Raw genomic sequence first — 11,927 nt, forward strand, 5'->3', positions numbered from 1 at the left:
TGAAAGTCAAGATGTTCTTGCATTGCATAAAACTTTATTGCTCATGAGCATGTTCAACACTCACGGGCGTAGCTGCCATGATGTAGCTTCCTACTATATGATTTAAAGGACAACCGACAGCATTTTTTGTTTCCTAACTGACATCAGAAAAAAAGTTTTATAGCATCTAAAATAGACAAAACACGCAGGCTGATATTTTTAGTCAAATGTAAAACACCAATAAAAATGACTTCAAATGTCCCAAAACTGCCATAAATGAACTTGAAACTGGGCAGATTCAGAAAGTCCCGCCCCCTTGTTCGTGACATCACGCCAGGATACTTGCTCCAGAATCAAAACAATGGCTTCAGAAAGTTCAAATTCGGAGAAGATGCTTTCTTGCTACTCATCCAGTTATGAATATGATTCAAATAGTTCTGAAGAGGAAAGTATAAATGTTTGCCATCGATTCAAGAAGTCCTTCCGGATCAATTCAAGCCGTCTGGACTCCAATGTAGCGCCCAGAAAATGCACAATATGGCGCACAAGCTCCATTGAAAATGGGCTGATTTGTCCGCTGAGAATGTGTGTCAACTTACACCTTCTTTATGCGTGTTACCGTAATTGTCTGCGACACACAACGATTCACCATGGCGTTATTTATGTAGTTTTCCTTCTAATTTCGCCATCAATACGGTGTTTTCAGACGAAAAAAAGTACCCAAAATGCATTGTGTGTCGCTTTCTCGGTCAGGGGCGTTGCCTCCGTGACGTCACTTAGGGCATCGTCATCAACTCGAAAACAAGACATCATGAATATTCAGCGCCAGTCTTAAAAGGTAAAATATAGCTATACGCGATGGAATATTTGTCATATGTGCTCAGTAAAAGTCATTTGAAGTCATTTTACAAATTGACGCAACTTGTCCGGAGGTGTCGCTTGTCCTTTAATGGTACTTGAATTAAAAACACGTTTGTATTTCGAATTAAGACCACTTGAGACACTTTCTGCAAAACGCTATCTATTCCATCAAACCAGCAACGACCATCACAAAGGTAAATAAAAAGACTTTATTATAAGTACAGTTTATTTCTTTCATTATAATGCCATAGCACATTTATTATGCGTAAAATAAGGTATATTTTGTGCAGTTTTATGGCTTAGAAAGTAGAAAATTATGTTTTATGGGGACCTGGGAACAAATTATTCTCATTTTAATGGTTTCCTATGGGAAATTAATTTTTGGGATACACACTTTTCGCCTTACACACTCTGAGAACCAATTAAGTTCTTAAGCCAAGGTATCACTGTACGTCAGTTTGTCTTGTGTAGAAAAAATATGGTGTACTTATGTCACACAAAAGGATGGTTCTAAATTTATTTTTGACTGGCGTCGGAGAAAGAGAGAATCCCGTTTTTATTTTGGGGTTTTTGTCAATAGTTCCCAATTTCCCCAGAAATGTTATTGAATTATGGACTCCTCTCCGCTAGGTGGCTCTGTTGTCTTAAAAATAATACATTGGTCGAGTGTTTTCGTTAGTTCAACTTTCAGAGGCCATTTCATGGATTAAAAAAAATAAGATAATAGAAATGTTAATGAAATGTGGACTCCTCTCCACTAGGTGACTGTTTTCTTGAAAATAATACAATGGTTAACCCCAATAGTGTTTTCGTTAGTTTAACTCCCAAAGGAAAAGAACATTCCGAGGCCGTTTCATCGATAAAAACAAATACAGTAAAGAAATGTGAGTGAATTGTGGACTCCTCTCCACTAGGTGGCTCTGTTGTCTTGAAAATAATACATTGGTTCCCCCAAGTGTTTGCGTTAGTTTAACTTTCAGAGGCCGTTTCATGGCTAATAAAAATAAGCTTGCTATCTCGAAGAACTGTTCTACCAGGACATATTATCCCACAATGGATGACGAACTATCACCCACAAGCTATTTAGTGAAAACGAGAGAACTCCGACGAAAGCGGGTCGTTAGACGACGATTCGAAAAGCCAACGAGAAAAGAAGAAACGCGACGCTAAACGAGGACGAGGACGCCCCGTTGTTGGGATAACCATTATTCGTCCTACATGGATTTGACACCTCGTCCAACGGGATGGGGACATCATCTGGGAACTGCTTGCTCAGGCTGTCACGGACCTGTCAAAAACATCGACAGAACAATTGTATCCTGAAAGGTTCGCACACACACAGAAAAGAAAATAAATCAATCAATACAAGTCAACACACAATCACGGAAGTAACTGCTTGATGTGAACCACTTTTCGATACCATGGCCTTCCTTGTTAAGCGCCGTTAATGATAACTAAGCGGCTTTGGTGAGACAGTTGACGAATCACAATAATTATATAAAAAATAATAATTAGTGATGGGGATTCTGGCTTTTTTTCTTTTGGCTCGGCTCACTAAAAAGATCCCAAATGTGTTTTTTTTTTTGTTGCAGCTAAGAGATAGCCAACAGATAGCTAGCTAGCTAGCCACTTAGCTAGCTTTTAAGATTTCCAAACAGTTTGTGTGCGTCTGCGCCTCACCTCCTCCGTCCGTTTGAGTACACGTAGCAAATTGTCCCCCAGAGCGCCCTTGACCTCCTGATCCGACCAACCCCTTCTTAACAGCTCCGCCACCAGATTTGGGACCTTGGACACGTCCTCCAGACCCTCAGGAAGTCTGGCGAAAGTATGGGTTGCTAGTTTGACGCCGCCTCATCGTATTTGGAGCGTGACGTCGCTTTACCGTTGGACGCCGTCGTAGTCGCCGCCGAAACCGATAATGCCAGCTCCTGCCACTTTCCTGATGTGGTCAAAATGATCTGAAGTGAAAGCAGCAGCCATTAAAAACAAAAATGGTGGCCCCCCCTCTCCCGCATTCAAGCATGCCCAAATGGTGAAAGAAGAAGAAGAAGCTACCGGCAACGTTGGCCAGGGTTGCGGTGGGAGAGCAGCTCACGTAGTCGTTGTAGAAGTTGACCATGACGATTCCTTGCGTTTGGTTCTGGAGAGATACAAAAGATGGCGCTTGACAAATGTTTGATCAGATAAAACTAGCTGGCTAGCTAGCTACTTGAGGTCTATTAGCTCTCTAGCTAACTGGCTGGCTATCTATCTAGCTAGCTATCTATTAGCTATTGAAGGAAATAAGCACTAATATTAGCTTGTCATATACTAACCTAACACTATCAAGCTATCTATTAGCTATCTATCTAGCTAGCTATTTGCTGTCTATTAGCTATTAACTAACTAAGTGGCTATTTAGCTAGCTATTTGAGGTATATTAGCTATCTAACTAACTTGCTTGTTATCTAGCTAGCTAGCTATTTTCTGTTTATTAGCTATCTAACTAACTATCTGACTATCTATCTAGCTAGCTATTTGAGGTCTATCAGCTCTCTAGCTAACTGGATGGCTATCTAGCTGGCTATTTGAGGTCTATTAGCTCTCTAGCTAGCTATTTGAGGTCTATTAACTCTCTAGCTAACTGCTGGCTGTCTAGCTAGCTTTTTGAGCTCTCTAGCTAACTGGCTGGCTGTCTAGCTAGCTATGTATTAGCTGTCTATCAAGCTAGCTATCTGTTAGCTATTTATCTGGCTATCTAGCTATCCATCTAGCTAGCTATCTATTAACTAGCTATTAGCTAGCTAGCTTTCTATCTATTCGAGTTCTTCCGGGTTGAGTAAACGCTGGTGCGTATGGCTGCCGCTGCTCACCCACAGAAAAAAAACGTTATCCTGTGACTGTAAAGTGACCTTGAGAGTTTTGAAAGGCGCTTATAAATTAGATGTACGATTATGATTCTGATTAAAAGATAGGATGAGCTGTTTTCCACTCACCACCCTCTTGAGGACGTCATCGGGGACGTTTCTCTTATGGGGACAGACAGCGAAGGCGGAGGAGTGGCTAAAGATGACGGGCGCTTTGGACATGTCCAACGCCTGCTTCATCACTTGAACGCTCACGTGAGCCAAGTCGATTAGCATCCCCACACGGTTCATCTCTGCGATCACTTGCTGGGAGGAGGGGGGGGGGGTGATATGGATATTTTTAATATCACTTTTAATGTCGGACGCAATGCATTTTGGGTACTTTGTTTGCTCTGAAAACTTCGTGTTGATGGCGAAATTAAAAGGAAAACACATCAATAACGCGATGGTGAATCGTTGTGTGTTGCACCAAGACGACTATTTGATACTAGTTGACACAAACTCCCAGCAGACATATCAGCCCATTTCCAACGGAGCTTGGGCGCCATTTTGTGCATTTTCTGCGACGCTACATTGCTGTCATTCACGGCTTGAATTGATATGCGAGGACTCCTTTAATCCATACTCTCTCTCTCTCTCTCTCTCTCTCTCTCTCTCTCTCTCTCTCTCTCTCTCTCTCTCTCTCTCTCTCTCTCTCTCTCTCTCTCTCTCTCTCTCTCTCTCTCTCTCTCCGTACGTGATGTCACTAAAGGAACGCCCCTGACCGAAAAAAGTCTTATTGTAGCGGTCCTTCCATCACGTCAATGTATTTTGCTGTACTTGTTTGGTCTGGGGACCTCGTGTTGCACCCAAAAGCCGCCAGAAGAGGGAGTCCAAGCTCCATATAAGGAATTCATCAGCCTGTAGAAACGGAGGTGGCCACAGGAGGTCGCCATTGTGTGCCACTTTTTCGGTGAGACATATCCCCCCAATGTTGCCTCATAATGGCACAGAATAAATTGTTTAATCGATTGCAAACATGTGTGCTTTCCTCTTCAGAACTATTTGAATCATATCCATAACTGGATGTGTAACAAGAAAGCATATTCACCGAATCTGAAGCTATTGTTTTGATTCTCCAGCAAGGCAAGACGTCTTGGCGTGACGTCACGAACAAGGGGGCGGGACTTTCTGAAAATGCCCAATTCGCAGCTCCATTTTTTTGCAGATTTTGGACACTTGAAGTCATTTTTATTGCTGTTTTGCATTTGAATAAAAATATCAGTTTTGGGTATTTGAGATGCTATAAACCGTTTTTCTGATGTCAGTTAAGAAACAAAAAAGTGACGTCGGTTGTCCTTTAAATTTATATGCAAACTGCGCTGCGGTCCATGTTGTTTGTCTGTTTGCTTGTTTGTTTGTTTATTTAGTTGCTGATTAGTGTATGTGTATGTATTTATTTTGAATTTTTTTATTTTTATGTATTTATTTTTCTTTGTTTATACGTATTTATTTATGTTTATTTGTCTATTTGTTAATTTATTTCTGTATTTATTTGGTCATTTTGTTGGTTATCTAGTTATTTATTTATTTTGGATTCATTTATTTGTAATTATTTGTTTGCTCTTTATGTATTTCTGTGTATTTGCTTATTTATTGTTATTTTAGTTTTTTTAGTTGGTTATTTAGTCATTTGTGTATGTGTGTACTTATTTCTAATTCAGTTATTTTTATAAATTTATTTATTATCGTGTTATTAAAAGTAGATAACGCTGGAGACTGCCAGGGTGTGCATTGTGCAACAATTGTTCCCCAATATTTTAATATTTGTGTTCCAAGCTGACACAAACTCAAACTAGTGACAGTTTCAGCATTTAGGTACAAACACGTTATCAACGATGTGATATCACCGCATGTGCAGTTATTTATTGAGATCTTTTGTCTCTCTCCGGTGTCCTTCAATATTTTATATTACCCATATGAATGATTGATTGATTGATTCATGACTCAATAGATTTGACGCTGAACTGGCAAAGTCATTTTACGACAATACATTTTGTTGTTGTTCTTGTTGTTGTTGTTGTTGACTGACCTTGCCAAACGGTGACAGACCGTTGTGTTGCGATGGTTCGGAGCCGGTGTCCACTAGCCAGTTGTCAGCCCTGACCAGCAAAAAAAAAACAAATCATGTCTCTCTCTCTCTCTCTCTCTCTCTCTCTCTCTCTCTCTCTCTCTCTCTCTCTCTCTCTCTCTCTCTCTCTATATATATATATATATATATATATATATATATATATATATATATATATTTTTTTTTTTTTTCACGTGTCAATAGAATGTTGCACGCTCACATGCTCTCTGAATTGCGTAGCACACAGACCTCAGATGCAGTGCGTCTGTCCGTCCGCAGGAATCTCCCTCTACTCAACATCTGCCAACCCTTAACTCGCTCCCTCTCAAGCTTTCTTTTTCATTTCGTGTGTGTGTGTGTACTGTATGCGTGTGTTGTATATGCATGTGTTGTGTGCATGTGCGTGTGTGTGAATGTGTATCCTGTGTGCGTGTGTTTGCGCGTGCGTATGTGTATAGTATGTGTGCGTTGTGTATGTGTATTGTATTTGTGTGTTTGAGTGAGAATACAATACAATATTGTGTGTGTGTGCGTGTATGTGTATTGAATGAGTGTGTTGTGAGCGTTTGTGTATAGTAAGTGTTGTGTGTGTATTGAATATGTGTGTGTGTGTGTGTTGTGTGCGTGTGTGAATATGTATTTGTGTGTGTATTGTACGTGTATTGTATAGGAATGTGTTGTGTGTGCTGTGTATGTGTGTGTGAGAATATGTATTGTGTATGTGTATTGTATATCTTTGTTGTGTACGTGTGTGTGTGAGTGAGAACATCTATGTGTGTATGTGTATTTTTGTGTGTATGCGTGCGTGCACTGTAAATGTGTGTGTTGTGTGCATATACGTGTGTTTGCGTGTGTATACGTGTGTGTGAATGTGTATTGTGTGTCTATGTATTAATAATAAGACATTTAATTTCTAAGCGCCTTTCAAAGCTCTCAAGGACACTTCTATGTGTGTGTTGAGTATGTGTATTGTATATGTGCGTGTGTGTGTGTGTATGGCTACTTTTGTGAGGACCACAAAAATTTTATACCATACGTAGTGAGGACATTTTTGACAAGTGAGGACCTTTTGGCCGGCCCTCACAAATTTTTCATTCTAAAGGCTTCTAGAGGGTCTATATATGTATGTGTTAAAGTTTCAGTGAGGTCCTCACAAATTCACCCAAAATGATTTTTGGTGTGTATTTTCATTTCACTTGGATACACACATTTTTTGCTCACCGTGTGTGTGTGTGTGTGTGTGTGTGTGTGTGTGTGTGTGTGTGTGTGTGTGTACATGGTTAATGAGAGGAAAAAGTTCATAACACAACAAGTCAAATGAGATTTTAACCAAATACACCACAGGGGTGAGGACTTTGAATGTACCCATTCAGAAACTTCACTCCTGCTGTGGTTTCAGTTTGAAGTCCACTTTTTATTTCTTTGTTCTTAAAGAAGTTGAAGTGGGAAATGGGCTGACATTTAGTCTTCAAATGGAACACTAGTTCTTCTTGAAACTTATCAGCAACGGTGGTCCTCACTCCTTATCTGGAGTTATCCGGACCTCACAAAACCATTGAAACAGAAACGTGTGTGTATGTGTGTGTGTCCTACCAGGGTATGTTGCAGGAGTGTGTTAGTGTAAGGTAGCGGACCCCCAATTGGTAGAAAGTGCGTAGAATGCCCAGACTGCTGTCTATGGAGTGACCCCCTTCCACTCCAATCAGACTGGCCGTCTTATTGCGTTTGAACGCCTCCGTGATATCTGCGGCCAGAAGAAACAAAACAAAAAAAGCTTTGCATTTCAACTTTGACCCCACCCCCCAAAAAAAAAAAAAAAAAAAAAAAATCCCACTGTCATCTGACCTTGGCTGCTCGTAGCAAACATGAAGTCGTTTGGGTATTTGTGACACATCCTGTGAACCACGTCAATCTGCTCCAGCGTTTGTCGCACGGCATCTTTGTACTGAGTCTCGCAGGGCACGTAAGCCGACCAGAACTGAAACATTGAAAAGGAGACGTCAAAAATATGAATTTCGTCAAAGATCTCCAAAGAGATGATCAATGTCATTCCTTGCTTATGACCAACAATTTAAAGGACAACCGACAGCATTTTTTGTTTCCTAACTGACATCCGAAAAATGTTTTATAGCATCTAAAATACCCAAAACTTGCAGGCTGATGTTTTTAGTCAAATGCAAAACACAAAAAAACTGATTTCAAGTGTCCCAAAACTTCCACAAAATGAGCTCAAAACTGGGCGGATTCAGAAAGTCCCGCCCCCTTGTTCGTGATGTCACGCCAGGATACTCCTTCACAAACTGCCTCGCTCCAGAATCAAAACAATGGCTTCAGAGAGTTCAGATTCGGAGAAAGATGCTTTCTTGTTACTCATCCAGTTATGAATATGATTCAAATAGTTCTGAAGAGGAAAGCATAAATGTTTGCAATGGATTCAAGAAGTCCTTCCGTATCAATTCAAGCCGTCTGGACTTCAATGTAGTGCCCAGAAAATGCACAAGGTGGCGCACAAGCTCCGTTGGAAATGGGCTCATTTCTACGCTGGGAATTTGACACGCAACGATTCACCATGGCGTTATTTATGTAGTTTCCCGCCTAATTTCACGATGAACACCGTGTTTTCAGATTTTTAAAAAAGTACCCAAAATGCATTGTGGGGCGTTCCCTCTGTGACATCACCTCGGGCATCATCATCAACCACTTCCTGAATATTCAGCGCAAGTCTTCAAAGGTAAAATATAGCGATATTTCTGTGTAATCTTTGTCAAATGCGCTCAGTCGAAGTCATTTAAAGTGATTTTACAAATTATGGACATAACTTGTCCGCAGCTGTCGGTTGTCCTTTAAAGGGCACTTGAAAAACAACCCTCGCTGCATCCAAAGTACTGCACGTGGAGTTAACATTTAACACACTGTAAAAACGGGAACATAAAAACAGTAGACGCCATAAAACACTAAATCAAAGGCGAGTCTCACGTTATCTCATAAGCCAAAGGAATTAAAATGTCGGTAGCGATGGAGGTCATTCCGAAGAGAGGAACTAGCAATGGAAATGTTCAATCTCCACCGAGCCGATCCTCTGCTTTAGTGGTACTTGGTACCTCCGGTCGCGTCTGGTCCCAAGACCTTCGACTGGTGCGTAGGTACCAGAAGCTCAGGGACGCTAAATTGCCACCAGATCATTTAAGAGTGACAAACCAATTAAATAATCTTCAAATGACCTTAAATGTCAAGGGAGGTCACAATTGGAGTTCTGTGTTCCATCCGACAAGCTCCAGTTGGGCTGTGAGCAGCAGCATTTTGACCAAACTGGAGATGCTTGAAGGAGGACTAGCTGATTCCAAAAGAAAGTCCATTGCAATAATCCGATGTAAGCACGGCAACTTCACTCGAATATCAACAAGAGGAAACTACATCAACGACCATCAGAAAGGTCAAACAAACGACTTGATTATACAGTACAGTTTATTTCTTTAATTACAATACAAACGCACATTTATTATACATAAAATAAGTTTTTTTTTGTGTAGTTTTAAGGCGTATTTAGTAGAAAATTATGTTTTATGGGGACCTGGGAACGGATTATTCTCATTTTAATGGTTTCCTATGGGAAATTAATTTTTGAGATACACAGTTTTGGCCTTACACGCTCTGTCTGGGAACCAATTAAGTTCGTAAGCCAAGGTACCACTATATTCCCATTTTTAATGGTTTCTTATGGGAAATATATGTTTGGCAGACGAACTTTTGGCCTTACACACACTTTGTGGGAAGCAATTCAGTTCGTAAGCTGAGGTATAACGTCACGAAATGAAAATTTCGGATCTAGGCAAACGGCACACCTGCGCTCCCAGTCGACCCGTCTTTATCTTTGGGATGTTGGTGTGCGTCGTTGCCAGAGTGTTCAGATCCACTTTGTTGAGCTGGTTGTTGAATTGTTCGCGCAGTTGCCAAGGCAAGTCATTGTGGCTGTAAAAAGATCGGGAAAAGAGAGACACAAAATGGCGACATCTGCACGTCATTATTCCGTCTGTACAAACGTCTAATTCAAAACATTTCACCAAGAAGACACATGAAAGAAAATGTTAGCATTCACCCGTCGATGAGCGGCGTCTCAGACATGAGTTTCAGAGCTCGCGTCATGTACGCGTCCTCGCCCGAAGACACGGACCACCAACATGTGGCGCATAAAAGCAACAACGTGGCCAAAGACATTTTGGTCGCCATCGCTAAGTCAACTCAACCTAAACTAAACCGTTAGCGTTGTTAGCTTTCACGATGACTGCCAAGCTCCTCCTCTGTTGTGTGTGTGTGTGTTTTTCACCACATATTTGTGTGTGTGTTGTCATAAATTCCAAGTAGCAACTTTACTCTATGGCAAGCCGTAAAATAATCAATGGCGGTTCAAGCTCCCGTCATAAAAGCATCTGGGATAGGAATCGCTCCTGAGTTCGTTCAACCGCCTTTGACCCCATCGATGTGTTGGTTATCGTTTTCAAGTGGGACGGATGCCAATGTTGTGGATAGGTGAAGCCCCCCCCACACCCCCTAAAAAAACGGCCTTGACGTGGTTATGATTCACAATTGGAAATAGCTCGCATTCAGCAGATTAGCGGCCATTTTATGGTTGATTGACGAATTAAAGGACAACCGACACACTCCGGACAAGTTGTGTAAAATCACGTCAAATGACTTCTCCTGAGCGTATTTGACAAAGATTCCAGCGCATATAGCTAGATTTTGCCTTTTACAATTCGCGCTGAATATTCAGGAAGTCTTGTTTTCCAGGTGATGACGATGCCTGACGTGATGGGCTCCACAAACAACTCGCACAAGCCATCTGTACACTTGATGCAAAAAGCTATCAACCCAGCTAAACAGAACACAATTCACGAGGAACAAGATAAAATTATAGCAGAGAAAGCACCGACAAGGGATCATTCCTCAAGATGGTGAAAGAAGAAGGTTACATTCCTCATCAAGTGTTTAATGCTGACGAAAGCGGCCACTCCATTCCATCAAGCCATCAACGACCATCACAAAGGTCAATAAAACTACTTTATTATACTGTACATGTTTATTTCTTTCATTATAATGCCATAGCATATTTATTATACATAAAATAAAGTATATTGTGTGTAATTTTAAGGCTTATTCAGTAGAAAATGATGTTTTATGGGGACCTGGGAACGGATTATTCTCATTTTAATGGTTTCCTATGGGAAATTAATTTTTGGGATACACACTTTTCGCCTTACACACTGTCGGGAAACCAATTAAGTTCGTAAGCCAAGGTATCAGGAGCACGTCTGAGAGCATCAGTGGAGAAAAGCTGAGAGGTGGAGGAGAGCGAGGAGAGAGAGGAGAGGGCGAGCGAGAATGGAGCAAGGGGAGAGTAGCCGATTGCTGAATGTTTTTTTTTTCCTCCAACACCTCCACGACGTCGACACTTTCTGCTACGGGGAAGGCGATTTGATCCATAATCGTGTTGGATTCTATTTACTATTATTTTTATTATTATTTTTTAAACCTCTTCATGTTTCATCTCAATCAAGCGCAGGTCAGTATAAGCCCTATTTTTATGGTTTTTTTTTTGCGTTGAATTTTATTTTGTAATTGTTTTTTTTTTTGGGTTGTTAAGATGATATTGAATGCATGGCAAAAATGTAGCGCAAAAAGTGGACTTTGAAACAATTGTCACATTTGTCAGATAAAATGTTGCAGCATTTCTGCTGAGGAGGGGGCTTTGGCTCATGTTAGCCAGATAGCTTGTGAATAATAATAATAATAATCACTAATAATAATACATTTCATTTGTAAGCGCCTTTCAAAACTCTCAAGGTCACTTTACAGTCACATGATCGGTTTTTCCGTGGGTGAGCAGCGGCAGCCACACGCGCCGGCGTTCACTCAACCCGCAAGTCACTCAAATAGATAGAAAGCGAACCAGCTAGCTATTAGATAGCCAGCTAACTAGCTAGCTAATAGATAGCCAGCTAGCCAGCTAGCGATAGCTGACTGATTATATATATATATATTTTATTTGGTTGTTTATTTTATTTACATATATTTATGTATTTATTTATTTTTCTATTTATTTATTTGGTTGGTAGTTTTTTATGTATTTATTT

General features: G+C 40.6%; 2 protein-coding genes across 4 annotated transcripts in view; one reads left to right on the forward strand and one right to left on the reverse strand.

The window, feature by feature from the left end:
- Positions 1-1,033: 1,033 nt before the first annotated feature.
- On the reverse strand, positions 1,034-10,081 carry dpep1 (dipeptidase 1). The gene is made up of 10 exons (XM_088991426.1): positions 9,893-10,081; positions 9,639-9,765; positions 7,642-7,774; positions 7,390-7,540; positions 5,758-5,827; positions 3,816-3,992; positions 2,896-2,980; positions 2,723-2,798; positions 2,521-2,656; positions 1,034-2,128 (listed from the first exon to the last, which is right to left on the reverse strand). The coding sequence occupies exons 1-10, from the start codon at positions 10,021-10,023 to the stop codon at positions 1,961-1,963; spliced, it is 1,254 nt and encodes a 417-aa protein (XP_088847552.1). The 5' UTR covers positions 10,024-10,081; the 3' UTR covers positions 1,034-1,960.
- The window catches only part of LOC148899914 (adenosine receptor A3), a 30,617-nt gene continuing 20,739 nt past the window's right edge, over positions 2,050-11,927 (forward strand). The window contains exon 1 of one of the 3 annotated variants that reach the window (XM_088991432.1): positions 2,050-2,166. The gene's annotated coding sequence lies outside the window, so the exon portion shown is untranslated. Of the gene's footprint in view, positions 2,167-10,221; positions 10,841-10,894; positions 11,357-11,927 lie in introns of those variants that run through there. The other 2 variants (XM_088991434.1, XM_088991433.1) reach the window with 2 other exon arrangements.

The sequence above is a fragment of the Hippocampus bargibanti genome, linkage group LG03 (assembly GCF_051943395.1).
Source record: "Hippocampus bargibanti isolate YZ-2025 linkage group LG03, ASM5194339v1, whole genome shotgun sequence".
Taxonomy (NCBI): Eukaryota; Metazoa; Chordata; class Actinopteri; order Syngnathiformes; family Syngnathidae; genus Hippocampus; species Hippocampus bargibanti.

What these genes read in the sequence shown, in the direction of transcription:
- dpep1 (XM_088991426.1), bottom strand. Translation starts at nt 10,023, where the DNA reads ATGGCGACCAAAATGTCTTTGGCCACGTTGTTGCTTTTATGCGCCACA. An exon ending in AACCCTGGCCAACGTTGCCG is followed by an intron (nt 2,799 to 2,895) that starts GTAGCTTCTTCT and finishes CTTTCACTTCAG; the next exon opens with ATCATTTTGACCACATCAGG. An exon ending in TACTCAAACGGACGGAGGAG is followed by an intron (nt 2,129 to 2,520) that starts GTGAGGCGCAGA and finishes TGTTTTTGACAG; the next exon opens with GTCCGTGACAGCCTGAGCAA.